Genomic DNA, 23,730 nt, shown 5'->3' on the forward strand with positions numbered 1-23,730 from the left:
GCAGCTCAGAAAGCTGGGTGATCGCATCCCCTGGGCGCTTGCCTTACAAAATAAGAAGCCTCGATTGTAGGAGGAACATTGATGCCTTGTACAGAGCATGACACTGTTATGCTAGCGCTGTACAAAAAAAGGGGGGGGGGGGGGCGTGTGTCTCCTCTAAGCCCCTTCCCCACAGGGGACCTCACGCTCCTGCCAAGCCCCTCGTAGGTGCTCCCACTCCCAAAAGTCCCTCAGGCAATTTACATCACCCAGCTAAAAGCTGTTTCCACCAGGAGACCTGCTATCTGTGACCTTTGCTTCTCATTCTAAATACTCCTTTTCTCCTTCTTCTGCTCTCCTCCTCATTTACAACCTGTAAAATCACTGTGTGAGAGCAAGGTACGGTGAGACCTGCCCCACTAGGTCACAGGAACAGCCCCCACGGCACCCGGTGCCTGCAGGGGATGCTGTTTGGGGATGTATGGGAGCCTCGCCCCTCTCCTGGCCTCACCACCCTGTCCTGGCCACAGGTTCTCTCCACCATGAGGCCACCCTGGGGGCTTCTCTTCCTCACGGCGGCCCTGGCTCTGGGGGAGACGGCTGCTGCCCGCTGCCCCGCACCCTGCGTCTGTGACAACCTCCGCTCCCACGTTCTCTGCCTCAACGGGAACCTGACGGCCATCCCCAGCACCATTCCTCAGGTGGGCGAAGGGATGGATGGGCTGGGGATGGAGGGAGGAGGAGGTATGGAATGGCAGCCTTGAGGTAGCTCACCGTTTTATTTGTGTGACCAACAGCTCACCAAAAAACTGGACCTTCGGGGCAACAGCTTCACGGTCATCCCCATGGGAGCATTCCTCGCCACCCCGTACCTCACACACTTGGATCTGCAGGACTGCAAGGTGGAGAGGCTGGAGGAAGGAGCTTTCCGGGGGCTGGGAAGGCTGGTCTACCTCAACTTGGCCTCCAACAGCATAGCCATCCTCTACCAGGAGTCCCTGGACGGGCTGTCCTCTCTCCAGCAGCTCATCCTGGAGGGAAACCGCATCGAGGAGATCCAGCCGGGTGCTTTTGGCCATCTGGGGTCCCTCACTGTACTCGACCTGAGGGCAAACGCCTTGGTCTACCTCCCAGACATGGTCTTCCAGGGTCTGCAGGTCCTCAGATGGCTCCGACTGTCCCACAATGCCCTTCATGTGCTAGGCAGTGAGGCGTTCACCGCCCTGCCCGCCCTGCGCAGGCTGAGCCTGGACCATAATGAGCTGCAGGCACTTCCCAGCGAGGCCCTTGCCAGGCTGGACGGGGCCACCAGGCTAGACCTGGGCCACAACCCCATCACCTACGTGGCTGAGGAGGCCCTGGCCATGGCCTCCCTCAAGCACCTCTTCCTGGACCATGCTGCCCTCCAGGATGTGGCGCCCGATGCCTTCATCCATAGTCCCCACCTGAGGACACTGGACCTCCGCAAAAACCAGCTGCAGGGGCTGCCGCCCCTGGCTGGTGCCAAGGGGCTTGTGAGGGTCAGCCTGGCTGGGAATCCCCTGCTCTGCTCCTGCTTCCTGCGCCCCTTCCATGACTGGCTGGTGAGGGCGCGGGTGCAGGTGGAAGGGGCCTGTGCTGCACCCCCTGCCCTCCGCGGGCGGCCCCTTGACTCCCTAAGACCCCCTGAGATGAGATGCAGCCGCCTCTGGCCGCCTCCCAGTCCAGCCGCACCATCGGAGCAGCCAAAGGCAGCCGGCAGCGGGCAGTGCCCCCGGGGGTGCACCTGCTCCCCTGATTTCCAGCATGGGTCCTGCGAGAACAGGGACCTGCGGGAGATCCCTCAGGGCTTCCCTGAGAACACCCGCCTCCTCGACCTGCGCCGAAATGCCTTCAGGACAGTGCCACCAGGCGCCTTCTCTGGCCTGAAGGAGCTGGTGTCCCTCCACTTGCAGAGCTGCGGCATTGAGGCACTGCGTCCCGGGGCGCTGCAGGGGCTGGAGAGCCTGGTCTACCTCTACCTCACCAACAACCGCCTCTCCACCTTGGCGGCTGCTGCCTTTGAGGGGGCCCCACGGCTGGCCTACCTCGACTTGGACCGCAACACCTTCACCCACCTGCCCGTGGGTGCCTTCCAGCTCCTGCCCAACCTCATCTCCCTCCACCTGCAGCACAACGCCATCAGGGAGCTGGTGGAGGGTGACCTGGTTGGGGCGAGGGGGCTGCGCTGGCTCTACCTTGCCGAGAATGCCATCAGGCACATCGCCCCTGGCGCCCTGGCTCCTGCCAAGATGCTGGAGAAGCTGCACCTGGAGGGAAACCACCTGGCGGAGGTGCCCACGGCAGCCCTGCGGGGTCTGCCTGCCCTGAGCGAGCTGAAGCTGTCCCGAAACCCCATCAAGCACATGGGGGACAATGCCTTCCTGCCGGTGGCCTCCAGCCTGCAGCACCTTCACCTGGACAACATGGGCCTGGAGCAGGTACGTGTGTCTGGGGACCCCCAAGGGGAAGGGAGACTGAGGGCACAGCCATGGGTCCCATCTTGTTCCAGCACCCAAGGTTTGTGGCCCCTCTAGGGGCATCTGAATGGATGTCCCCAAACTCCCATGGCTTCAGGAGATGCTCTGTAGCTCGAGTAGAAGAGGCTTCCTCAGGCTCAGCTGAGGCATTGTCTTGCTCCCCGAGCTCCCCTGGGGCAGCCTCACTCCCTTTGGTCCTTAAAGACACCTAGTTTCGGTGGGGTCCAGACCATTCTCCAAACCACCCCCTTCCCCCAGCCCTGGCCTAAGTTCTCCTGCTGTACGAGCTGTCCTGCAGGACTCTTCACCGCTATTACCCTGAATTCCTCCATCCTCTAAATAAAGCACCGCTCTCGGAAGGACCATCCACCTTCAGCAGTGCCCGGGGACCACTCTGAGGCCTCCTGCTTGTCACCTGCTTTCCAGGGAGACTGAGCAGGGTCAACTGAGTCCCAAAATGTGACCAAAACTAGTTGAGTTAATTAACGGTCCCCGAGCACATGTGCTGCTGTTTAAAACAGCTCTTTCACGGGGCCACCAGGTTCAGGACAGGCTGTCTCAGCTCCCCCAGGTTGTGCAGGGGGCAGAGATTTGCTCCCCTGCCTCCATCAGGACCCTCCTGACTCACCCTCACTTCGTTGCAGATTTCCCCTGGTGCCTTCGCTGGCCTCGGTCCCAAGATCAGAAGCCTCTACCTAGAGAGCAACAAAATGAGCAACATCCCCAACATGAGCAACTTCATGGGGCTGGAGATCCTCAACCTGAGGGATGTGCCTTTCCACTGTGACTGCCAGCTGCTTCCCCTGCGCAGGTGAGTGCCCCAAGGGAGGAACAGCCCTGGAGAACAACCCTGGGAACAGCCGGACCCTGCCACACCAGAGGCACAAGGCTGTGGCACACTGGCCATTTTGGGTCTTCTCCTATGACATGCTGGCCATATTCTGTCTTCTCCCACAGTGGTGAGATGCCTATGCGCAAGGATGGGAGTAGCCTGGGCTTTCCTAGCGTGGGGAAAGCAGTCACAAGCTGGGGTGGGCAGATACTCAGATATTCAAAGGTCACCCCGGTGAGGCCCTGAGCAACCTGGCCTGGCTTTGAAGCAACCCATGCTCACTCACGGGCATGGAGTTCCACCACCTCTCCCTTTGGCCCTTTCCTTTCCCTGATCTCCTGCCATGTTTCCAGGTGGATCGACAAACTCAACCTCCGCGTCGGGGCCACCTGTGGGTCCCCTGCAGAAGCCCGCGGGGTGACAGTGAAGCTTTCCACCACTTTCCAAACCTGCCCTGGCTGGGGCCGAGGTGAGGCTGGGGGAGCCAGTCCTGACAAGGCCAAGGCTGCAAGGAAGCCCAGCAAGAAAAAGAGATCGGGAAAATCACCGGCCAGAGGCCTCAAGAAGAGCAGAGCTTAGGAAATGCATGCAGGATGTAACAGGGCTGTACCTACAGTCTGGTGAGAGCAGTTCTTCCAGACCTGTCCCCACCACAGCGAGGTGCAAAGGAGAAAGAGCCTGGTGCCACCAGAGCAATGCTGATTTGCCAAAGATGCGGGGTTTGCTTTTTTTTTTCCCTCATAGTGTTTGCAACATGCTTTGATGACTTGAACAACAAAGCCAAATACTTGCTTTTTCTTCCCAAGGCTCCCTCCAGCCATGCGGAAAAGCTGGAATCCAGAAGTTTGTTTTTGTTTTTAAGAGCCCTGTGCTTTCACAGCTTCAGAGACGATTAAAGAGCCCTGAGCAGAACTGCAAGGAGCACCATCACCACAAGATCCTGCACTGGCTCAAATCTTGGAGCAGAAAACTTAAAAATTATAATCAGTGAAAGAATTGCCTGAATTCCCAGCAGCTCCTCACAATTAAAACATAAGCTTTCTATTTCCTGCGAAATTTGATTGGTGGTGCAACTGGTGGAACAGGATCTGTGATCCCATTTATAAGCAATGTGCTCAACCTATTCTCCACAGCAGCACAGGTTGGGAATCACCTCCCCTCCACGTCCCCCTAACCCCAGGGGGAACACAAGGTGATTCTTCTTTTATAGTCAGACGTTTGTTCAGATTGGGAAGGCTTTCAAAGGCAAACACTTCGAGGAAGGGCCAGAAAACAGCAAAAAAACAGGAACCAAGGCAGAGGTGTTTGGAAGTTACCATCCTAGAAAGAGAGGTGGCCCTACGAGCCCAGCTGTTTGACAAGGCTGGGGAAAGGTGGCAGCCCAAAACGAGGGGAGGGGAGAGAAACACAGGGCTTGCCCTGAAATGGGATCCTCCCCCATGAAGACACCTGTTGCAAGCTGGGGACAGGCAGAGCTGCTGGGACAGGCAAGCAGGAAGGTCAGGGAAGCCCCGTTACGCTCCCTGCCACGCTCGCCCCATCATGGTTTCCCCAGGAGCCCAGGGCCCTCCAGGGGGGGCCCGTTAGGGATGGGCCAAAACAGCGCAGCTCTCACCGTCTTTGACGCTGACCCTCCACACTTTTTCCGCTTCTGTTTCATTGCTCCCCTCCACCCCCACCAGCCTTGTCTTCCCTCTCCAGTTAAAGGCTCCATTTGCCTCTTCGAGGGGAAAAGAGGCAGACTGTGTTAATTACTCCCAGTCTCTACCCAGGGTTTTTAGGCCAGTCTGGGGAAAGAGGAACGTTAGCAGTTTTGCCCTAAAACTGGAAATGGCATACCCTGCCTTAGCTTATCGCTCGCCCTCTTGTGATACTGTCATAGAATCACAGAATGGTTTGGGTTGGAAGGGACCTTAAAGGTCATCTAGTCCAACCCCCCTGCCCTGGGCAGGGACACCTTCCACTGGACCAGGTCACTCAAAGCCCCATCCAGCCTGGCCTTGAACACTTCCAGGGATGGGGCATCCACAGCTTCTCTGGGCAACCTGTTCCTGTGCCTCACCCATCTCAAAGTAAAGAATTTCTTCCTTACGGCTGATCTAAACCAACTCTCTTCCAGTTTAAAGCCATGACCCTTTGTCCTAGTATTTTGGTGACCTGGAAAACAACACACAAGCCTTGGGCCTCTTCCTCAAGTTTAATTCACAGGGCTTTAGTAGATAAAATTTACAGTAAGAATGCTAAAAAATTAAAAATTCAAACTGTACATCATGTCCTCTGCAGTTCTAGGTTCAAAAGCAAGAAATGATGACACTCAAAAAGGTCTCTGGCTCCTTCAAGAGACATCATCATCCTTTTTTGTTTTTTCACCTCTTCATTCTCTCTCTCCTGACTTCCTCAGGGGTTGCGGGGCCTAGACCAGGGAGCACAGCACCAGTGTCCTACGGGGGCAGCTAATTTCCTGACACGTGTGACCTGCATACATCTCAGACAGCAGCTCGCCACCTCCCGCCACAGCTGAGAACCCAAACTGCCCCTTCCTGCTCTGGCAGCCACTTTCCTCAGTGGGAGCTCCTGCTCGGAAAGGTGCCTTCAGAGCCAGGCACACGCAAGCCCAGCAGCCACCCTGGTCCCGCTCCTCAGCACGCCTGCGGCCTTTCTGGAGTCTGTTTCCCAGGGCTTAAAATTACAAATCTGGGGGAAATCTTCTTGCACAGCTGGGAAGCAGAGTTGTGATGTTGGAGGGTGGTCTGCCTCAAAAAGGGAAGGTCCTTTTTAGTCTTCCGCTTCCCTTTGCCAGGACTTTCCCCAAAAAGTCACAGGATGAAGCACAGGCTGCTCTGTGCCGCTGGAGGATACTCCAGGATCAGTCTGTGACCTCCTCCTGCTTTATGCTGCTGATGGGAACAGGAAGCTCTGTGGTTTCAAACTCTGCTGCCGAGGGGCTGAGGGCTTCTTCTTTCACCTGCACGGCAATGACTAGCAACAGACAGAGAGGGAAAAATAAGTCAGTAAAATCCACCCACGGTGCCTCGCTTGACCTACGGCACCCCAAAACCAGTTCTGTTCATGCAGATACTCAAAGTGTCCCAAGTTTCGAGCCCACTTCTTGAGGGTCCTTACCACAGGCGGCCCTGTCTTGCTGGCACAAATCTACCCATGGTCACAGCAGCAATCAGGATGGGACTAAACCCTGGTAGCATTCAGCTGCCTGCTCCCTGTTCTTGGGAGTTATTCTCACTCCTCCCAGAGCTGAGGGTGGAAAAGCCAGAGTGGTCCATTCTCTACCTGCCTGGGTCCACACAGGGGACTTCTGTGAGCAACGGGGACCTCCATGATGCTCCATCCCCATGTGCTCAAAGCACCTCACCCACCTTTTTCCCCAGCACCCACTAGGGGTGGCAGGTGGCCCAGCTGCCAGACGCTCTTCTGGTCACCGCATCTCTTGGTGCTCAGCATGATGGGCTGTTTTCACACACCACAACAGCCCTTATGGGGACTGGGATGTGAGAGCACACTTTCGACACGTCTGTCTTGACTCTCTTCCCTAAATGCCTCACACAACGAGACTGTTCAGTAGGGCAGCTAGGTCCTCAGCAGGCATCAGCAGTATCAACATATCCAGCAGTACTGGTGTCACCAAACCTTCCCAGGGAAAGCAGGCAAAGGCTTTCTTCCACGCTCTCTGTCTCTGGAGGAGCAGGGAAGGACACTTGTCACATGCTGCATTTCCCTGCCTGGGGGCACCCACGACCTAACAGCTAAGAGGCAGCACAGGCCTCGGGAGGGCCGGTGGCACACAGGGCGGACAGAGAGAGTTGCTGAATAGAGTAACTCAATCCCTTACTCTCATCAGGTGCTGGTTCTGGCAAAGCCTTGCTGGCAGCTTTTGCTTCTCGTTTCATCTTCGAGGCGGAAGGCTTCTTGACAGTCTGCTTGATGTTGCGAGTTTTGGCAGGTAACTTTTTTCCTTAACAAAGAGATAACAAAGCATGGGCAAAAGTGTGTTTCTTTTCCCCTGGCAAATCAGCAACCCTGCTCCACTGAGAAGCCACCAGCACAACTGACCAGCAAGCTACATGGTAATTAGCTGCCAACTGGTTACTCGACAGAAACGGCCTACTGGAGAAAAACTCTAGAGTCATCATCTCAAAACACGCTCCTCCGTGTTCTCCTTCATTAAAGGCAAGGCACTTCAGCGTGTGCTTAACTTCCAAGGAGCGGGTCCTGTTGGAATTAGTCTGGAGTCAGCTTTGCTTACCTGTCTGGGCCTAGTCCTAGGCAATGGGCATGGTAGCTCCAAGGCATGGACACTGTAGCATTCATGTTTTCATTTTTCAGCTGACGTTTTTATTTAGGTTGAACGTCTTTACGTTCTTTAGATGTCCTTTCCTCTCCACCCCCCAGGAAGGAATTTCTTGCCTGTCTACACATGATTTGCCACAGCTACTGCAACAATGACGACAACAACGACAAGATGAAACAATAACACGGTCCAGCCCCACTACTGGCCTCTTCAGCCACCCTGAGGCCTTCTTTCCCCGAGCACAAAGCAGGCAGGGTTGCTCTCCAGCTACCCTCCAGCCGCAGCAAACAACCTCCCTCCGACCGTGGACACAGTGGGGAAAGCAGCACAACCTCACGCCTGGAAGCAAGCGCCATCTGCACCTCGGCCAACAGAAAACAGACTGCAAAACAGATCCTTCCCACACACACAGCTCTCTGCTCTTTTAGGTAATAGGGCAGTTAAGAAGGATGAAGCTGTGCTGTCAAACCCACAGTGGACTGAGGGCATCCACAGCAAGACAAGGCCTCTCTCTCCTGCTCTGATGGGACATGGACAGGGTTCCTCTAACTGGGCCCAGCCTGTGAGCGAGCGGGAGGGCACTAATCAAACATCACTCACTCTTCTTTCCATAGGGTTTCTTCTTCTTCTTGGGCACCTCCTTGGCCTTCACTGGAGTTGTGGGCTCTGTCATGGAGACGAGAGGGAAACGAAAGCCAAGTCCCATAACCAGTAGGTAACTGGGATGAAGTGACATAAGCGAGAAACAAGATACACCCGTCCCCCCGAGCCAACGCCCTCTTCCCGAGACAACCAGCTGAGGGGAAAGCAAGGCTCTAGCACAGTCGCTGTCTGTGCTTCCAGGCGAGGGCCCAGGGTGGCAGGCTGGGGCAGCACAGGGGAGAGAGGCCCAGTAGAGATTTGGCAGGGGCAGTAAAGAAACAAAATTTGTAGCCTGGGACAAGAAGGAAAACACCTGCAAAGGAGAGGCAGTGGTCTCCCTGCAACAAGGGAAGGAACAAACTCTTGAGAGGGACGCTCTTACCTTTTACAGACAGAGCCTGAGAACTGACGAGAAAAGGGAGCGGGGGCTGAGCTCCCTCTGCTACCTGGCTGAGGTTGTAGGCACGCTTAGTAAAAGGGAGCTGTGCAGGGACAGGACCACCTGGAATTCTACCCAACTTCATCAGGAGCAATTTTCTGTTGGTGTGCAGGTGGGGGGAACAGAGGGAAAACAGAGCCAACCTCAAACCTCAGGCTGTTTTCTCCCACCACAGACTCCACCCTCTGCCAGCTGCTAGAATGTGTGGCAGCAGGAAGACCTACGGTAGCCAGCACAAATCAAGGAGGCCATTTTCTGCTCCCTACAAGGCCCAAAAAGGAGGAGCCTCTCACAGAGCAGGAGGAAGGAAACCTTTGCCTCTAACATTAGAAACCACAGTCAAATCTTCACTCACCTGGAACAACAGGTGGTTGAAGCTGGTAGCCTGTCAGCTCACACCACCCCACAGGATAAATGTCTGGAGACTCGCAGTCCACCCACTGGTCGTACTCGTTGTCCCAGCCATCAAAATGGATGCTAAGGAGACGGTGGACTACACGCTTCACTGTGGCCACGCAGATGAGCCGGGGCTCCATCAGGTCTACTGCTTCCACCTTCATGCCTGCCTTGAAGCCATGGTTTGGGCAGTCCTGGGTGCAGAAAAAATGAAAAAAAAAAAAAAAAAAAAAAAAAAAAAAAAGTAAAACCCAAGGCCATTGCACCCAGTTCAAGCCCACATCTGGCCTCCCAGCACCCTAGAACAGGCTTGCCTCCCGCGTAAAGCAAGCAGAGGGAGAATAAGCCCACAGTCACGCAACAGAACAGTTGCATACCAGAACTGGGCACACATGAACAGATCGAAGGCCAGATGTGTCCTTGATGAATCTCAGCCCAGCCTTTAGAAACAAGATCCTGCCCTAGGGGGAGCAGCAGTTACGGGACACCCAACCAAACCCATTAACCTGAGATAGCCCTGGGAAGTCAGAAATACTGGCACAGACCCAGGCTGCTCTGCTGATGCAAAGCAGACCCCCTCCACCCACACATCGACAGGCGATGAGCAGTGCAGAACCCACCAGGAGCCTGGAGCTCCTGGAAACACTACAGAATTGCAGGTCACGCTCAGAGGGACCAAGATATCATTACATCTACAAAGGCATGACCCTGCTTGTCCCAGCCAGCCAAACAGGGCCTTTACTTGGAGAGTACATACTCCTGTGCCTTGGGCTTTCATTAAAAGTGCTGACTGGCAGCAAAGAGCAGCCCAGTAGAGACACCGGATACGGTCCATCCTGACTTCAGGAAGGCTTTTGACACTGTCTCCCGTAAGATCCTCACAGAGAAGCTGACAGAGGCATAGACTGGATGAGGAGACAGTGAGGCGGACTGAAAACTGGCTGAGTGGCTGGGCCCAGAGGATGGTGATTAGTGGCACGAAGTCTAATTGGAGGCCAGTAATTAGCGGTGTACCCCAGGGGTCAATACTTGATCCAATCTTGTTCAACGTCTTCATTAATTATCTGGATGACATGACAGACTGTCATATCAAACTCGGCAAGTTTGCTGATGATACAAAACCGGGAGGAGAGACTGATACACTAGAGGGTTGTGCCGCCATCCCAAGGGACCTTGACAAGCTGGAGAAATGGGCAGACAGGAACCTCATGCAGTTCAAAAGGAAACGGGGAGGAATAACCCCAAGCACCAGCACATGCTGGAGGTAGAGTGGCTGGAAAACAGCTTGGCAGAAAAGGACCTAGCGGTCCTGGTGGACACCGAGTTGAACATGAGCCAGCAACATGCCCTGGGGACAAAGATGAGTAATGGTAACCTGGGCTGCATTAGGAGGAATATTCCCAGCAAATTAGGGGAGGTGATCCTTCCCCTCTACTCAGCAGTGGTGAGGCCACACCTGGAGTGCTGTGTCTAGGTCTGGGCTCTCCAGTAAAAGAGAGACAGGGACATACTGGAAAGAGTCCAGCAAAGGGCCATAGAGATGAGGGGACTGGAGCATCTTTCATATGAGGAGAGGCTGAGAGAGCAGGGACTGTTCAGCTTGGAAAAGAGAAAGCTCAGGGGGGATCTTATAAATGTATAAATGCCTGAAGGGAGGGTGCAACAATGGTGACAGATTCTTCTCAGTGGTGCCCAGGGACAGGACAGAGGCAATGAGCTTAAACTGAAACACAGGAGGTTCCCTCTGAACATTAGGAAACACTTTCTACTGTGAGGGCAACTGAGCACTGGCACAGGTTGCCCAGAAAGGCTGCAGAATTTCCATCCACAGAGATATTTAAAAGCTGTCTGGACATGGTCCTGGGCAACATGCTACAGGTGACTCTGTCTGAGCAGGGGTGTTGGACAAGATGACCTCCAGAGGTCCCTTCCACCTCAACCATTCTGTGACAGCCAGAGCTCTTGTGCTCCTCTGTGCTGACTGCAAACATCCCCAAACATCTCTTCGTCCTAGTAGCACTCACTGTGTTGAATAGTCGTGCTGGAACAGGTCTTGATTTAGTCTTTTCCAGGTAACTTTCCCAGTTGAATGTCTTTGCATCTTGCCCTGCAGCAGGAAGAAATGGTCAGTGGGGAAAAAGGCAGTCACTGGGCAGATCAGCTGGGAGAAAAGGCAGAATAGGCAGGAAGGAGGCACAGCAACTGGTTGCAAAGCAGTTTCATTAAGCAGCACATACAGCCTAATCTTGGACATAAGTCTATCGCACAGATTCCATGGCAGTGCAGTACCCCCCTCCAGTGGGCAAATACGGAACAGTGCCCTGAACACCTGTGTCAGTCACGACACTACAGAGAAAGGTGAGAAGCCGGCAGGAAGAAGTATGTTCAAAACACACCACTAAGACCAGTAGTAACACCACAGGAAGACAGAACAGCACTGCACAAAAGTTGCTGCAACACAGAAAATAAGAGGCTTTTTTGGGTATGGCCAGATGAGGCAGTAAAAACACTCCTAGGGTGATCGCATCTCAGGATTTTACAGGGCTATCGGTCTCAGATTTATTCATACAAGAAGAATGGAGGTGACTCTTGCCACTTTTAAGCACTGAGTCATGAAGCAATGGCTCTACTTATCCCTTCCCACCCACCTTGTCCTTTAAACCTTTGATTCTGTCCAGTTTGGGGATTGTATACCTCTCCCACTGATCCACCAGGAGCTAACCATCATGCCATTAATGCCCTCTGGAGATCTTACTTCCTTTCACAAAGCGCCAAGACTTGGTACATGGGCAGAGCTTAAATGGATTGGCTATCTGAACCAGCCCTATCTCCCTGAAAAACAGACAGATCGGGACGTTGTGGTTTTGATTCATCTGAACCTGACACCTCTCAGAAAAGCACAGCCCAGCAGATTCTGCATGCAGGTTTGTACCACAGGGCAGAGTCCCAATCTCACCTTTTGGAGGGGTCAGATCGATGCTGTTCTTTTGACAGAAGTTGACAGGGAAGATGGCGTGTGAGGAGGCATGATAGCAGAACCAGTCAGAGCCATCGGCAGATGTGGCTCCATCAATGCTGATCATGAGATACCCATCCAAGAGGACCTGAGATGGGAGTGAAGGGCATGAGTGTAGAGCTTTGCTTGTTCTAAAGCCTTTCTTTTCAAAGGATCCTTCCAAGATCACAATTGCCACTAGATAGTAAAATGTAGTGTTATACGTTCCGTGGCACGCAGGAGCTTCTCCTGATATATTAGTCAACACAAGCTAATCCCTAAAGCAGCCATTTCTGCAGGACTGAGACCAACACTAACAGCCTTGTGAAAAGGACTCAACCATAAACAGTCAGGAGCTTTCTTCTCCCTCAGAAACAGACTTTACTGGCAACCCAGAGACCCTCTACATCAGCCATGTCATGAATTTGTTACTAAGGAGAAGGGAAGGGCACCATCTCCAGACTTGCTGCTTCCTGAACAAGGAACAAGACTTGTCCCATCCTGTCACTCACTGGTGACTGGTGCCTACCAAATGTGACAGGCATGTCTACCCCAACCTCTTCACATTTCCAAGCAATGGCTGAAGGGAACATTTTACAGACAAAAAGAGCTTTCCTAGCATCCCCCTGCCAGACCCCAAGTGTCGAAGTCCTCTGCTTGGGTTCTGCAAGGGTAAACAGCTTCTTGAGGAAGCAGGAAAAGCCCAAGTCAGTGCTATGGTTTAGGACATGCAACACACCTCACTGAGCAAACCTGGCCAAGCAATTTACTTCCCAACAGTAGCACAGAAGTAGACCTCCCTATGACCAATCAAGAGAGATCGCAGGAGACATCCATCCTCAGCTTCCTACACCAGTGAATGCTGCCCACACAGATACACCCCATTCACCACACAGAGGTCACCCCACAGCTCCTCTCCTTTCTCTCCTCAAGGCAGCACTACAGAGACTTCGCTTTATGCGCTCCAAGAACTGGAGAACAAGTCTTCTCTACTGCATGCCCAAGAGTGAAGGAAGGGTGGCTGCCAGTCACACACACTAGACAGTTAGCTTGCAGACCAAGCAAGCTCATCTTCATGCTGTCCCCTTAGGCACACACGGACAACTGCTGGTCTCATCAGCTTCTCGCACCTCTGAGGTAATACTCCAATCCCCTCCACACACCAGCTGCCTGCCTCTCTTGACAGCCGTCTCCTCTCCCTCATGCAAAATCCCACCCGATCTTACTGATTTGCAAAGACTTGAGGAAAGACTGGGTTATCTCAGGTAAACACAGTAGACCCCCTTCCGCCCACTGAACTTACCTTGCAAACAGTGGCCACACAAATGTTCCCTAGATTCAGGGGGTCAATGGCCTCCAGTTTCATGCCTTCCTCAAACCATCCACCTTCAGCATAGACAGCTCGTACCTAAGGGAGACTCTGGTATACCATGTGCTGTCAGGGATATGGGACGGTCCCATCCCAACACCAACCGCACCAAGTGCAAACAGGATCAGAACTTCTTTACTTTGCTCAACTCAAATCAGGAGGGGAAAGAAGAAAAATTAAAAGAAACACAAAGAAGCAGTCAAACTAACACTGTGTTTGTCAGCCATTCTCCTACCAAGGCTCTGGTCAGTCAGGGAGCCAGGCCCAGCATTCAGCCACTGCTCCACAGCAAAGCAAGCCTCCTTCTCATCTCAGTCCTTACCAGTATGATCCAGCTTCCAAGACCAGCTATGAACTGGTCTCTCCCATGCAATTGTCTTCCCTCTCCAACTCAAAGCTCCAAGCAACTGCTCACCCTTCAACTGAGTCCCTCAATTTATCATCTTTTAGTTCTTCTACCTTTCTACTTTGACCTGCTCCTGCCCAACCACAGCCTTGACACCTCAAACACCTTACTGCCCTACAACTATAAGAGAGACAAATAAGCCATCCTCAACCACCCACACAGCAGCATAAATACCCAAGGAATGAAGTGGCATCATTGCTTCTTTTGCTGTGGTCAACACAGAAAGGCAAGACTTGTCCTACCTTCTTAAACAGACAGGGGACAGCGTCACAGTAAATCTTCCGGAAGGCAGGATGGTTTGCCATGTCACTGCGTTTTTCTTCTGTGAGGAATGGAAGAAAGAAAGAGAGGTAAGAAACCTGCAGCAACTGCAGTAAGAAAACATGCTGGCTATTAGTTCCCTAATGAGAGCTCAACTGCTATAAAAGACCTAGATCAGAGACTGTGAGAAGAGTAACAAAAAGAACAGGTCAGTCCCTCTACACTTCTTGTAAGGTGGGCTGTCATGCAGGGCTTGCTCAAAAGCAGATGGCTGAGCTTCCTGAGCACTAGTGACAACACCTCCACATGCAGCTGTGATCACCAGGGAGAGGCAGCACGGGAGACACAACCAAAAGGATCAGCAGAGCTCAAGTCTTGTTTTTTTCCTGCCAGCCTAAGCTGATCAAGAACTCCTCTCTGTAAAGTCCAGAAAAACACAACCTGATGTCATCCAGTCTTACAGAAGCCAGCATGAATTTCCTCAAAAAGACTAGAGACACCTGTGATGTTGCAGATTCTGCATTCTCACCCTGTGGGGACAGGCTACCTGCTTCAGGTAAGAAACCCTACAGTCCCCCTGTCCTGACCTGTGGCAGCAGATTGCTGCGCTTTTATCTATCCAGGGGGAAAAGCAGTAGACACAGGATTGTGTAGACATTACCTGTCAGATCCTGAGGCAACTGCCTGGCTCCCAGCAGGGTCCAGGCAGTTCACAGCAAATCAGAAGACACTTGTGGTGGCCTGATCCTTACCTGTCTTCTTTATGCTGTGTCCCACTCTCCGTGACCAGCCCACAGGATGGATGAGGGGACTCCACATGTGGCACCAGAAGTCATCATCGCTGTCACCATCCTCATAGAGGAGTCTCAGTCTGCCTCCAATCACTGTGTCCACCACTGCCATACGCGTCTGGGACACATGGTTCTTATCCACCACCTCCACCCGCATGCCCTGCCGGAATGGGTACTTCATGCTCTCCGCCATCTGGCAACAACCAACAGAGGAGGTGAGATCAATCGCACTTGGTGTTTTCTTTCCCCAAACACTTCGGAGAATAGCTTTGCCCACAGACATGCTGGCCAACCCCCTGCACTGCCCAAAGCTGACTGGGAAGGGATGCATGGGAGCAGGTTCATCGGGGGACAGGGAACTGCCAGCACACATGGCAGCACTGTTGGACACATGCACCCTACGTCTCCCCTGTCCCGTGGCCCCATAACGGCTGCCCTCACCCTGGCCCAGCAGCCATACTCAACCAGCACCTTGTGTGAATGTTCTGAGTGTGAGAAACACATGTCACTTCTGTTCACCAGGAACTGAGTGGGAAATTGTGTGCCCTCTTCATTTATGAAAGAGACCATAAGGGTTTCAAGGCTGGAAGCAGTTAGAGGTGTAGCTTTCCAAAGAGCAACAGGATTTTCAGTTGACTTTAAAAGAGGTCAGGCCCTTATTTTCACCTTTTACTCTGATCAGAGGTTGAGCAACATGATGCTCTATCTGCCAATTCCACCTCCAACGCCAGAGTTACTCTGCAGGCTGACTCAAAGGCACAGGCACACAAAGAGAGCAACTGACTGCCTTCTAATTTTTTGAAACCTTCAGTTTGCTGATACAGCCTAGCCCTAGTCATCCACAAACACCCAAAGGTGCTTACAGAACACATGATATTTTAGCACTGTGCAACAGTGCTGTGCAACAACTAAGAGTCACAGCTCAAAACAGACTCAGACACCCAGAATGGCCTACACCTGAATCCAGAAGAACTTTGAAGGGAAGGTCTCCCCCTTCCACCTCTTGTTCATTAGGTGGGAGTGGGGGATGCTGCAGGGAGAAAGATACTGCCAACATCTGTCTCCCTCTACCACTTCCCTTCCATGCTGTGAGCTCTCAGCTACAAGCTGTAGCCCAGAAATAAGCAGCTACAAGCATCTTCTCAACTTTCTGAGAAGCAACAAGGGAAAACACCAACTATGTCAAGGTCTCCAGCTCAGTGTCACCAATTACCTCACACACAGGAAAACCCATCACCTGCCTTCCTGCCTGCTGTCTCTGTGACCATCTTCTTCCTTATCTGTGGTTTACAAAGTTAGCAGCGACAAAAGAGTCTCTTCTCCCCAGCAAGGTCTAACCTCAGTGCAGGCTACACAAAACAACCACAAGAGCTATAAAGCTGGCAAGGCCTCGGCACAGCTGCTTCCGGGCACTTCGAGGGAGCCTGCGCCCCTCTCACTCCCTGCAGGCTGCTGTGCTATCAACACTGAAGGTAAAGGCTTTTGACTCTCAGAGCCACTCCCCAGCGCTGAAAGAGGACAGGGAAAGGCCAAGCTGGAGCTGCATTGGCCTCTCCTTTCAGACAAAAAAGCAAACTAATGCCCAGTATTTTCCAGCAGAGGTTGACATGACAACAGCTTTTGCAGCTCATCTACGACCCAAAGGCGAAACGGTTGTGCTGACCACAGGGGCTGTGCCATTACCTACAGCATCACAACAGGTGTCGCACTGCCCCTGCGCTGCCCGAGTCTCAAGGGGACACACAGAAGAGCTGCACAGATCAGAACCAGAAGAGACATGTTGCGCACACATCTCTCGGCTTCGGCTTCATTTCCACACATAAAATGACAGCCTCTCCCATTTACCTTGATGTGGAAATCCACTGGGATAGTCCTGGCTCCCACCAGTTTTTTCATGAGGTAACTTCTCCAGTCGGTGTACTTGGCATGGATAGCTATGTACACACAGGGAGAAAGCACATCGTTACGACTGAAGGAATTACAGCACCACACTACACCTTTCCTCCTCTCTGAGAGTCTGTCTGCATTAAAAGATCTTCTTCACACTCAGATGCTGTACCTGCTCTCAGGCAGATCCTGTTCTGCAAGCTCACCCTCACAACTGGCGACAAGCAATCACCATTACAGAACAGACTGGGCCAAGCAGACACCAAACTCCACTGATCTAGATGTGGAAGTGGTATTAGAGCAAAAAAACGTGAGCCACACCAAGCAAGTCTTAGTTTGCCAGAATTCTGCTAAACTGGCATCTCTCCGAGAGGGGACTGGATCCAGTGTGCTCCCCAGAAACACTGTCCAGGATGTAGGATTAAAAGTTCCCCCAAAGGTTAAACACAGCCACCACGTGGGTCAGAATGAGGAACAGCCACTTGCATTAGCCTCTGTCCATAGGTCTGATACCAGCTTGCATCCAGCACCCTCAGACAAACCACAGGGAGGGAGCAGTCCAAGCAGTCTCCAGCTTCGCTAACTGTTCCTTGTAACTCAGAGCACAAATGGAGCTGTGGTCTCACATACAGTAGGAGCACCTGTCCTGCTGCACTAGGCATAAACAAAAGCTCCTCCATGCCCAGGCACATGCTGACCCCTCTTGCCCCACACTCACTTTGTGGTGGTACCAGGATTTTGCTGTTGATGGCACACCAGCCAATAGGGTGAATATCCACTGTGCCCAAATTGCACCAGAAGTCGTGGCTGTCATCATTCTCAAAGCCCTCGTATCGCAGAAGGGCCCTGTACCCTGCCAGGACAGAGCAGACAACCGCAAAAAGGCATCAGAGGCCAAGAATTTCTCCTCTTCCCACTGAGCACCACAGGCTTATTCCCTACAGAACTCTGGTCTTATCAGACCTTCTCCAGCCATTTTGGAGGCAGAACTGCCCTTGCAAAGAGCCCAGCAACCAGAACAGGAACCAGATGCTGGCTTGCTCCCACCCCCGCACCGTGGTATTTCCTGTTCCAAATTCTCTCAGCAATTGCAGAGCTCCTAAGAGCTGATGTTTCATTTGACCAGCTCCACTCAGCTCTCTAAAGCTTCCCTCGGAGGTTAGGGATCCCCAGGTGTCAGGAATTACATTGGAGACATACCTACAGTCTGGATGACAGACGCAATCCAGTACACGCGGCTGGGGAGCACGGCATCACTGTTCAGCACTTCCACTTTCATGCCTTTCACCACATCATCCCACTGATCGAAGAGTGGCACCTGAAGGATTGAGGCAGCCATGTTGGGAGAAGGATGTTGACAGTTACAGCAGGGCTCAGGCCCCTGTTCCAGCTTTCAGAGATATGTTTTAGGCAGCTACACTTTCACCTTAGGCTCAGGTTTGCATGCCTTACCCTTCCTATATCTGCCAACAGCTTGAAACGCAGCCAAACTGTCCCAGCATCTCACTGGGGTGTTCACAGAGGATACCAAAAGGCAGAACACTGTATAGCAACGCTTAACTATTTCACTGCCAGCTATCCTATTATCCCAAAATACCTGCTGCTATTCCTCTATGGTATCAAAATCTCTGACCGTCAAACTGCTGTGTCTTCCTAACTGACCCTCAAGAAAAACACTATTTTCTTCGTACCATCAGAAATCACAACTTAAAAGGAATCAGTGAGTCTTAATACACAGAGAGGCTGGGGCTGCTATAATACCTAAGAACTGTCATTCTTCCACAGATCTACCTGGGCTACTTGGCCCACAAGGACCTAAAATCAGTACAATAAGAACCAGACATGCTGGAGGGGCAATTACTGTCAGGTCCACATACGCAGAGTTCCTCCCTGCACATCACCTCGGGCTTTGCTCACCCACACGAACTGCAAAGGCAACTGGGAGCTTTCTGCTATCGCCCCCAGTCAGAACTAATTCTGTACCGAGCCAGCACTGTGCCGTCACAACTGGCAGTACTTCTACCAAGTCTCCCTCTGCTTCCTCCCCCAAAACTCCTGGTCCCCCTGTGAGACTCCCATTCTTAGCTGTGAGAAGACCCAACTTCTTTCCTTGCATCAGCTGGGGCTTAATAACCATCTCCCCAGGTCTCTCCGCACCACCGGTCACAGGAGGACAGGGCAGCCCCACGCATACGGCACCGCACACTGCGAGGCGCAGCAGAGAACTCACGTGTTTGAAGCAGCTGACAGGAGCTGCCTTGAAGCCGTGCTCCTGCAGGTACTTTCCCCAGTCAAAGCCCAGGACGAGTGCTATAAGGGGACATGAGAGCAGAAAATCAGGTGAGATTACAGAAAAGGCACAGAGTGCTCAGCTACCTCTGGACTACAGCCTGCTCTGGGACAGAACCCTCTGCCCCAGCACACAGGGACTCTGCATTCCAGTGCATCTTCCCTGGTGGGGAACTAGATCCTACGAGTGCACAAGGACCAGCCCCCTCAAGAGGCACAATATATTATTAATCAATCCTTGCTTTTGGGAAATAGGGCTCAGGAGGGGTAAGAAAAGGGGTCAAATCCATCCTACAGCTCAAGCTCTCCGGGGAGTAGAGACTGCATCCTGCCAGCGCTAAACCACTTAGCAGCTTTCCTTCTCAACACCAACACTGCAGGGTCATATCAGCAGCGCTTGCTTCCCCAGAGGGTGCTGGGAAAATCAGAGTGAAGCCCTGAGATATTAATCTCACAGTCACTCCCAATCCAAGGCTACAGCTCTGCTCCAGCAGCAGCAATCTGCTCAGGGATCAATCCCTGCTGCCACCCTCCAGGGCTCACTTTTGCCCTAACACAGCAGCTTGCAATTCCTTCAGCTGCAGTGACTAGCTGTTCCTCCAGCTGATCAGTGAATGGCTTAAATATAACGCCCCACAGGCAGCAGGGCACTTTTAAGTCAGCTTTGCCAGTATCTTGTGAGACTGTGACTGGAGAGCTTATGCTTCAGTTCAAGTTGCACCAGGAGGGAATATGAGGCTGCAACGGTGGATGGGCAGGAACCCACCAGGCCTCCATTAGCAGCGGCAAAGAGAAGGAGAGAGCTGTGCCCCGTGTCCTGCCAGCCTGTGTCGGAGTGATTCACGCACACTGTTTCAGTACAATGCAGTGTACCAGAGATGAGGAAGAGGACTGTAGAGCTTACAGCTCTCCAGATGTCCCCACTTCTGTGGCTCCAGCAGCCACACCTCCTCACACCTCACATACACTCACCATCCTGGCCTGTCAGTGTCCCATCTGCCAGCTGCCCCGTGCCCTGCGAATGGAGGAAAGCTCCGATCTTGGCCGACCAGGCTGCTTTGTGCAGAACTTTAGCTTTCTTTGTTGGTGGCTTCCCCTATAAAAGAAGCGACATTAGGAACATCAGTGGCACAGGGCATGCATCTCTTCCTTGGGGTGATTTTCAGGCTTCAGCATTTTCACTAATGCTCAAAGGTGCCCTTCCCTGGCTTGTAGGAAGCACGACCTTTCAGCTGGCATGCTTTCTCTGGGGACTTCAGGCAGGAAGAACAAGCCACTGACCTTTAACCAGAGAGCAACCACCCATCTCTGCGTACAGGCACATCCTGCTCTATCGCCAGGGAATAAGGAAAGGTTTTGACTCACCTGCAGTCTGGCCAGGATGCTGGCCTTCTTGGAGTTTGAGGAGTAGCTTCTAGAGCAGGAGACACTGCAGAAACGTTTGGTCTTGGAGAAGAAAGCCTCCTTGGTGCCGACAATCCCACACATCTCGCACACAGCTGAGAGAAGGAAGGCACAAAAACCTGAGCAACTGGCAGGGTCGATACACTACAGAGACAGAGCCCAGGTAACCCTCACTACACATAGCAGATCCCCAACACAGTCCAGAAAATGCAGCTTCAACCCAGTGCTGCCCCCAAAGCATACTCAAGATGCAGCCACATGCCCTTCGGCTTCCCCCAACCCTTGTTCTTTCCACCACGCACGTGCTTCAGGTAGAAGAGGCAGCCAGGGCAGTACCTGGCTCAGAGCCGCTGTCCTCCGTGGGCCATCCTGTGGATGGCTGGTGCACAGGAGAGGTCGGAAGCTCTCCAGCTTCCCGGTCTGCCACCTCATCGTCACTAGACTCATCCAGGCAGGAGCTGCTGTTGCTGCCCATGCTGCTGTTGTAGCCTCGGAAGCTGTCATAACCCCCAAAGATGTCCAATTCATCATCCTCCTCATCATCATCGCCTTCCTCCTCCATCCGCTCCAAAGATGAAGTTTTGTGGCAGACAGTAGACACCAACTGAAAAAAAGAACCAGTCTTTTAAAATAGACATTTAAAATAGACAACACATCCCAGAATAAACCTCCCTTTGTTGACAGAGGGATCTCTTGGACCGGGGAGAAGCCTCAAGGTAAGCAGAGTTCACAACGCAACTTCAAAGGCAGGAGTCTGAATCCCTACCAGGGAAGCTATTATCCCCGCAACAGATCCCTTTACAGGTATTTCACAGGCTGCATTTTGCTTCCCAAGAGGAAACAAACAGCCACAGACCTGCAGCTTCACAGAAAAAAGTCTGAGGAACATACAGGGAACTACACTGCCATGCTGATGAAGACAGAGGAGACTCCAAGCACTGTCTCTCCCAACAGCTGCACAGCACCAGTGCAGATACCATGAACATTAAAGTAATTGCAAACCTCCAGCGCAGAGCACAAAGCTGCACACTCTGGCCATCATAGCGCACAAGACCAATACAGCCTGGATTTCAGCAGGACAAACTCGACTGGAGAAAGCTCATGTTCTTTGGAAACTGCATAGTCCATAGCTGACCTCAGTTCAGAAGCTGCATCAGCTGGATGATAGGACAACATTTTTTAAGAACTTTTGCCTACAATCAGATGTCTCCACAACTAAACATCTTCACTAGCTGTTCATACTTGCTCTTATAGCAAGAGACCAGAGTGGCAGCAACTGAAGAAACAGCACAGAAATCCAGTGACTGTTTCTCGGACCAAAAGAATCTTGAACTGGGTTCCAAAGAAGCAGAAAAGAAACTAGGAAAAGGTGCTAGCAACTCATGAAAGAGCAGTAAGAAGTCAGCATCAGCACAGGGAGTGATGGAACAGAAAGGCAGATTGGAACAGCCACATGAGGCACCAGGATACAATTGTTCATCTAAGCAGGCAACAGCAAAAGATCACCAGCAAGTCCATCACCTTCCAGTGCTGAACTGCCTCCGACCCCTGGCTCCTGCGTATTATTATAGACTCAAGAACAGGAAGATCAGACCTCACTCAGGACTGTCTCCCTACATCCTCCCTGGCTTTCATACAAAAAACAGATCCAAGGTACCCAGGTTGTTCCCTGAAGACAGAGTTGCTCTCCTGCAGATCCACATCGTCAGACAGCATTCCTGACCTCTGAAAGGCCTGAACTCCTCAGAAAAAGCTCACTCATCTCCTTCTTGCCCCTTTCTGGGGGTGCACTTTCCTTCAGCTCGTAGGAAGCAAGGACTTTTGGATCGTTACTCGCACGCCAAACGCGAACGAAACTCGCAGACGGGTTACAAGTTCCCAGGGCAGACGAAAAGGGCAGCACCACCCGCAGCTTTGCTCGCAGAGGCGATGGGGACGCAGAGAGGCCCATCCCGCCCGGGGCAGACCCAACATCCCCTCCCAGCACCAGCCCGGAGGCGGGGCGGACGGCCACGGCAGGCACCGCAACAACACGACGGGGCCGTGAGGAGGCGGCCCGGCGCTCCTCGCCCCCTCCCGGCCGCGGGCGGCCGTTACCCCTGCACCGCACCGCACCGCACCGCACCGCACCGCACCGCACCGCAGCCGTTGCCCCGCTAACGCAAGCCCGGGCCTCCCGCCCTCCCTCAGGGCACCGAGCGGCCCAGCCCGGTGCCCCACGGCTTCCCTCAGCACCCTGCGGACAGCTCCGCGGCTGTGGGAGCGGGTGGCGCCGCTCTGCCCCGGTTCCGGCCACTGGAGGAGCCCCCGGCCCGGCCCGGCCCAGCGCCGCTCACCTCCCCTCGATCCCGATCCTGCTCCATGGCTCCCAGGACGCCGCTAGCCCGCCTCACGCGCGAGGAGCACGGCCCCCTCCCCTCAGGGACACATCTGATTGGCGGAGGCAGTGAAAAGAGAGCCAATCCGCGAAGAGCTTGTTCTGGCCGCGCTCCCTCTGCGAGGCACGACGGGAGGTGTAGTTCTTTTTCCGCCACGACGGCCGTGAGGGGCGGCCATGGCGCCTGACGCCCGTCCCACCGAGGGGCGGGGGAAAGGCTGGGCCCGGCTCCTGGCTCCCCGGGCGCAGCAGCCGGGAGCGGTGGGGGGCCTAACCGCGACGTTCTCATAGTTCTGGATTAGCTCTCGCCGTCCCAGAAGCGTTTGTAAATAACCAAACAAAATGAAAAAAAAAACCCAACAAGACCCCAAACTTCAGCCCCACAAACGGATTTGGTGCCCAGTACCCATCAGCATGTGGGTGCCAACGTAGCATCCCTGAAATCATGTTGAGCCCCACCGAGGTGCACAGCTGGAGTTGTGTATTTTCAATGTAACCAAGGATGCACGCGGATCCCTAAATACCTTGGGAAGTGGGAAGGATTTGGTTTAAGACGGGAGGGGTGCCTTTAGCCTGGGAAGGGACCTGATGTCACGCTGGCGATGCCTTTGTCCCCGTCTCGCATCGCTGACATAACCAGCGTGTCGCCCAGGCTGAGGAACCGCCAGCGGACGCTGGTAAAGCGCTGCCAGGCAGGCAGGCAGGGTGCAGAGGACAGAGAATTCGCTCCTTCACTCCCACCCTGCCGTGTCCGAGAATCACACGGTAAATAACCCACGGGAGTTAACGTCCTCAAATCACCAGCTTCAGAGATTTCATGGATAAATAGATGTTTTATTCGGCAAAGAAAGTATTACCT

At 53.2% G+C, this 23,730-nt stretch overlaps 2 protein-coding genes across 4 annotated transcripts; one reads left to right on the plus strand and one right to left on the minus strand.

Annotated features, from left to right (window-relative positions):
- Positions 1 to 481: 481 nt before the first annotated feature.
- Positions 482 to 4,361, plus strand: CHADL (chondroadherin like). Its single transcript, XM_010116082.2, has 4 exons — positions 482 to 680; positions 777 to 2,438; positions 3,122 to 3,288; positions 3,663 to 4,361. Exons 1-4 carry the CDS (start codon positions 522 to 524, stop codon positions 3,886 to 3,888), a joined length of 2,214 nt encoding a protein of 737 aa, XP_010114384.2. The 5' UTR covers positions 482 to 521; the 3' UTR covers positions 3,889 to 4,361.
- Positions 4,362 to 5,487: 1,126 nt separating this feature from the next.
- Positions 5,488 to 22,881, minus strand: L3MBTL2 (L3MBTL histone methyl-lysine binding protein 2). 3 transcript variants are annotated; one of them, XM_086752272.1, is made up of 17 exons: positions 22,831 to 22,881; positions 20,831 to 21,098; positions 20,456 to 20,589; positions 20,063 to 20,186; positions 19,032 to 19,111; positions 18,002 to 18,119; positions 17,520 to 17,654; positions 16,760 to 16,848; positions 14,876 to 15,107; positions 14,105 to 14,184; positions 13,391 to 13,495; positions 12,049 to 12,196; positions 11,117 to 11,199; positions 9,052 to 9,286; positions 8,216 to 8,281; positions 7,157 to 7,279; positions 5,488 to 6,288 (listed from the first exon to the last, which is right to left on the minus strand). In XM_086752272.1, the coding sequence occupies exons 1-17, from the start codon at positions 22,855 to 22,857 to the stop codon at positions 6,176 to 6,178; spliced, it is 2,160 nt and encodes a 719-aa protein (XP_086608398.1). In that variant the 5' UTR covers positions 22,858 to 22,881; the 3' UTR covers positions 5,488 to 6,175. The 3 variants fall into 3 exon arrangements, with proteins under 3 accessions (XP_086608398.1, XP_086608379.1, XP_086608390.1); XM_086752253.1 differs by lacking the exon at positions 8,216 to 8,281 and having other exon boundaries at positions 22,831 to 22,868; XM_086752264.1 differs by lacking the exons at positions 5,488 to 6,288; positions 7,157 to 7,279 and having other exon boundaries at positions 8,215 to 8,794; positions 22,831 to 22,868.
- Between the last annotated feature and the right edge of the window lie 849 nt (positions 22,882 to 23,730).

Source organism: Chlamydotis macqueenii, chromosome 1 (genome assembly GCF_036417535.1).
Source record: "Chlamydotis macqueenii isolate bChlMac1 chromosome 1, bChlMac1.mat, whole genome shotgun sequence".
Classification (NCBI taxonomy): domain Eukaryota; kingdom Metazoa; phylum Chordata; class Aves; order Otidiformes; family Otididae; genus Chlamydotis; species Chlamydotis macqueenii.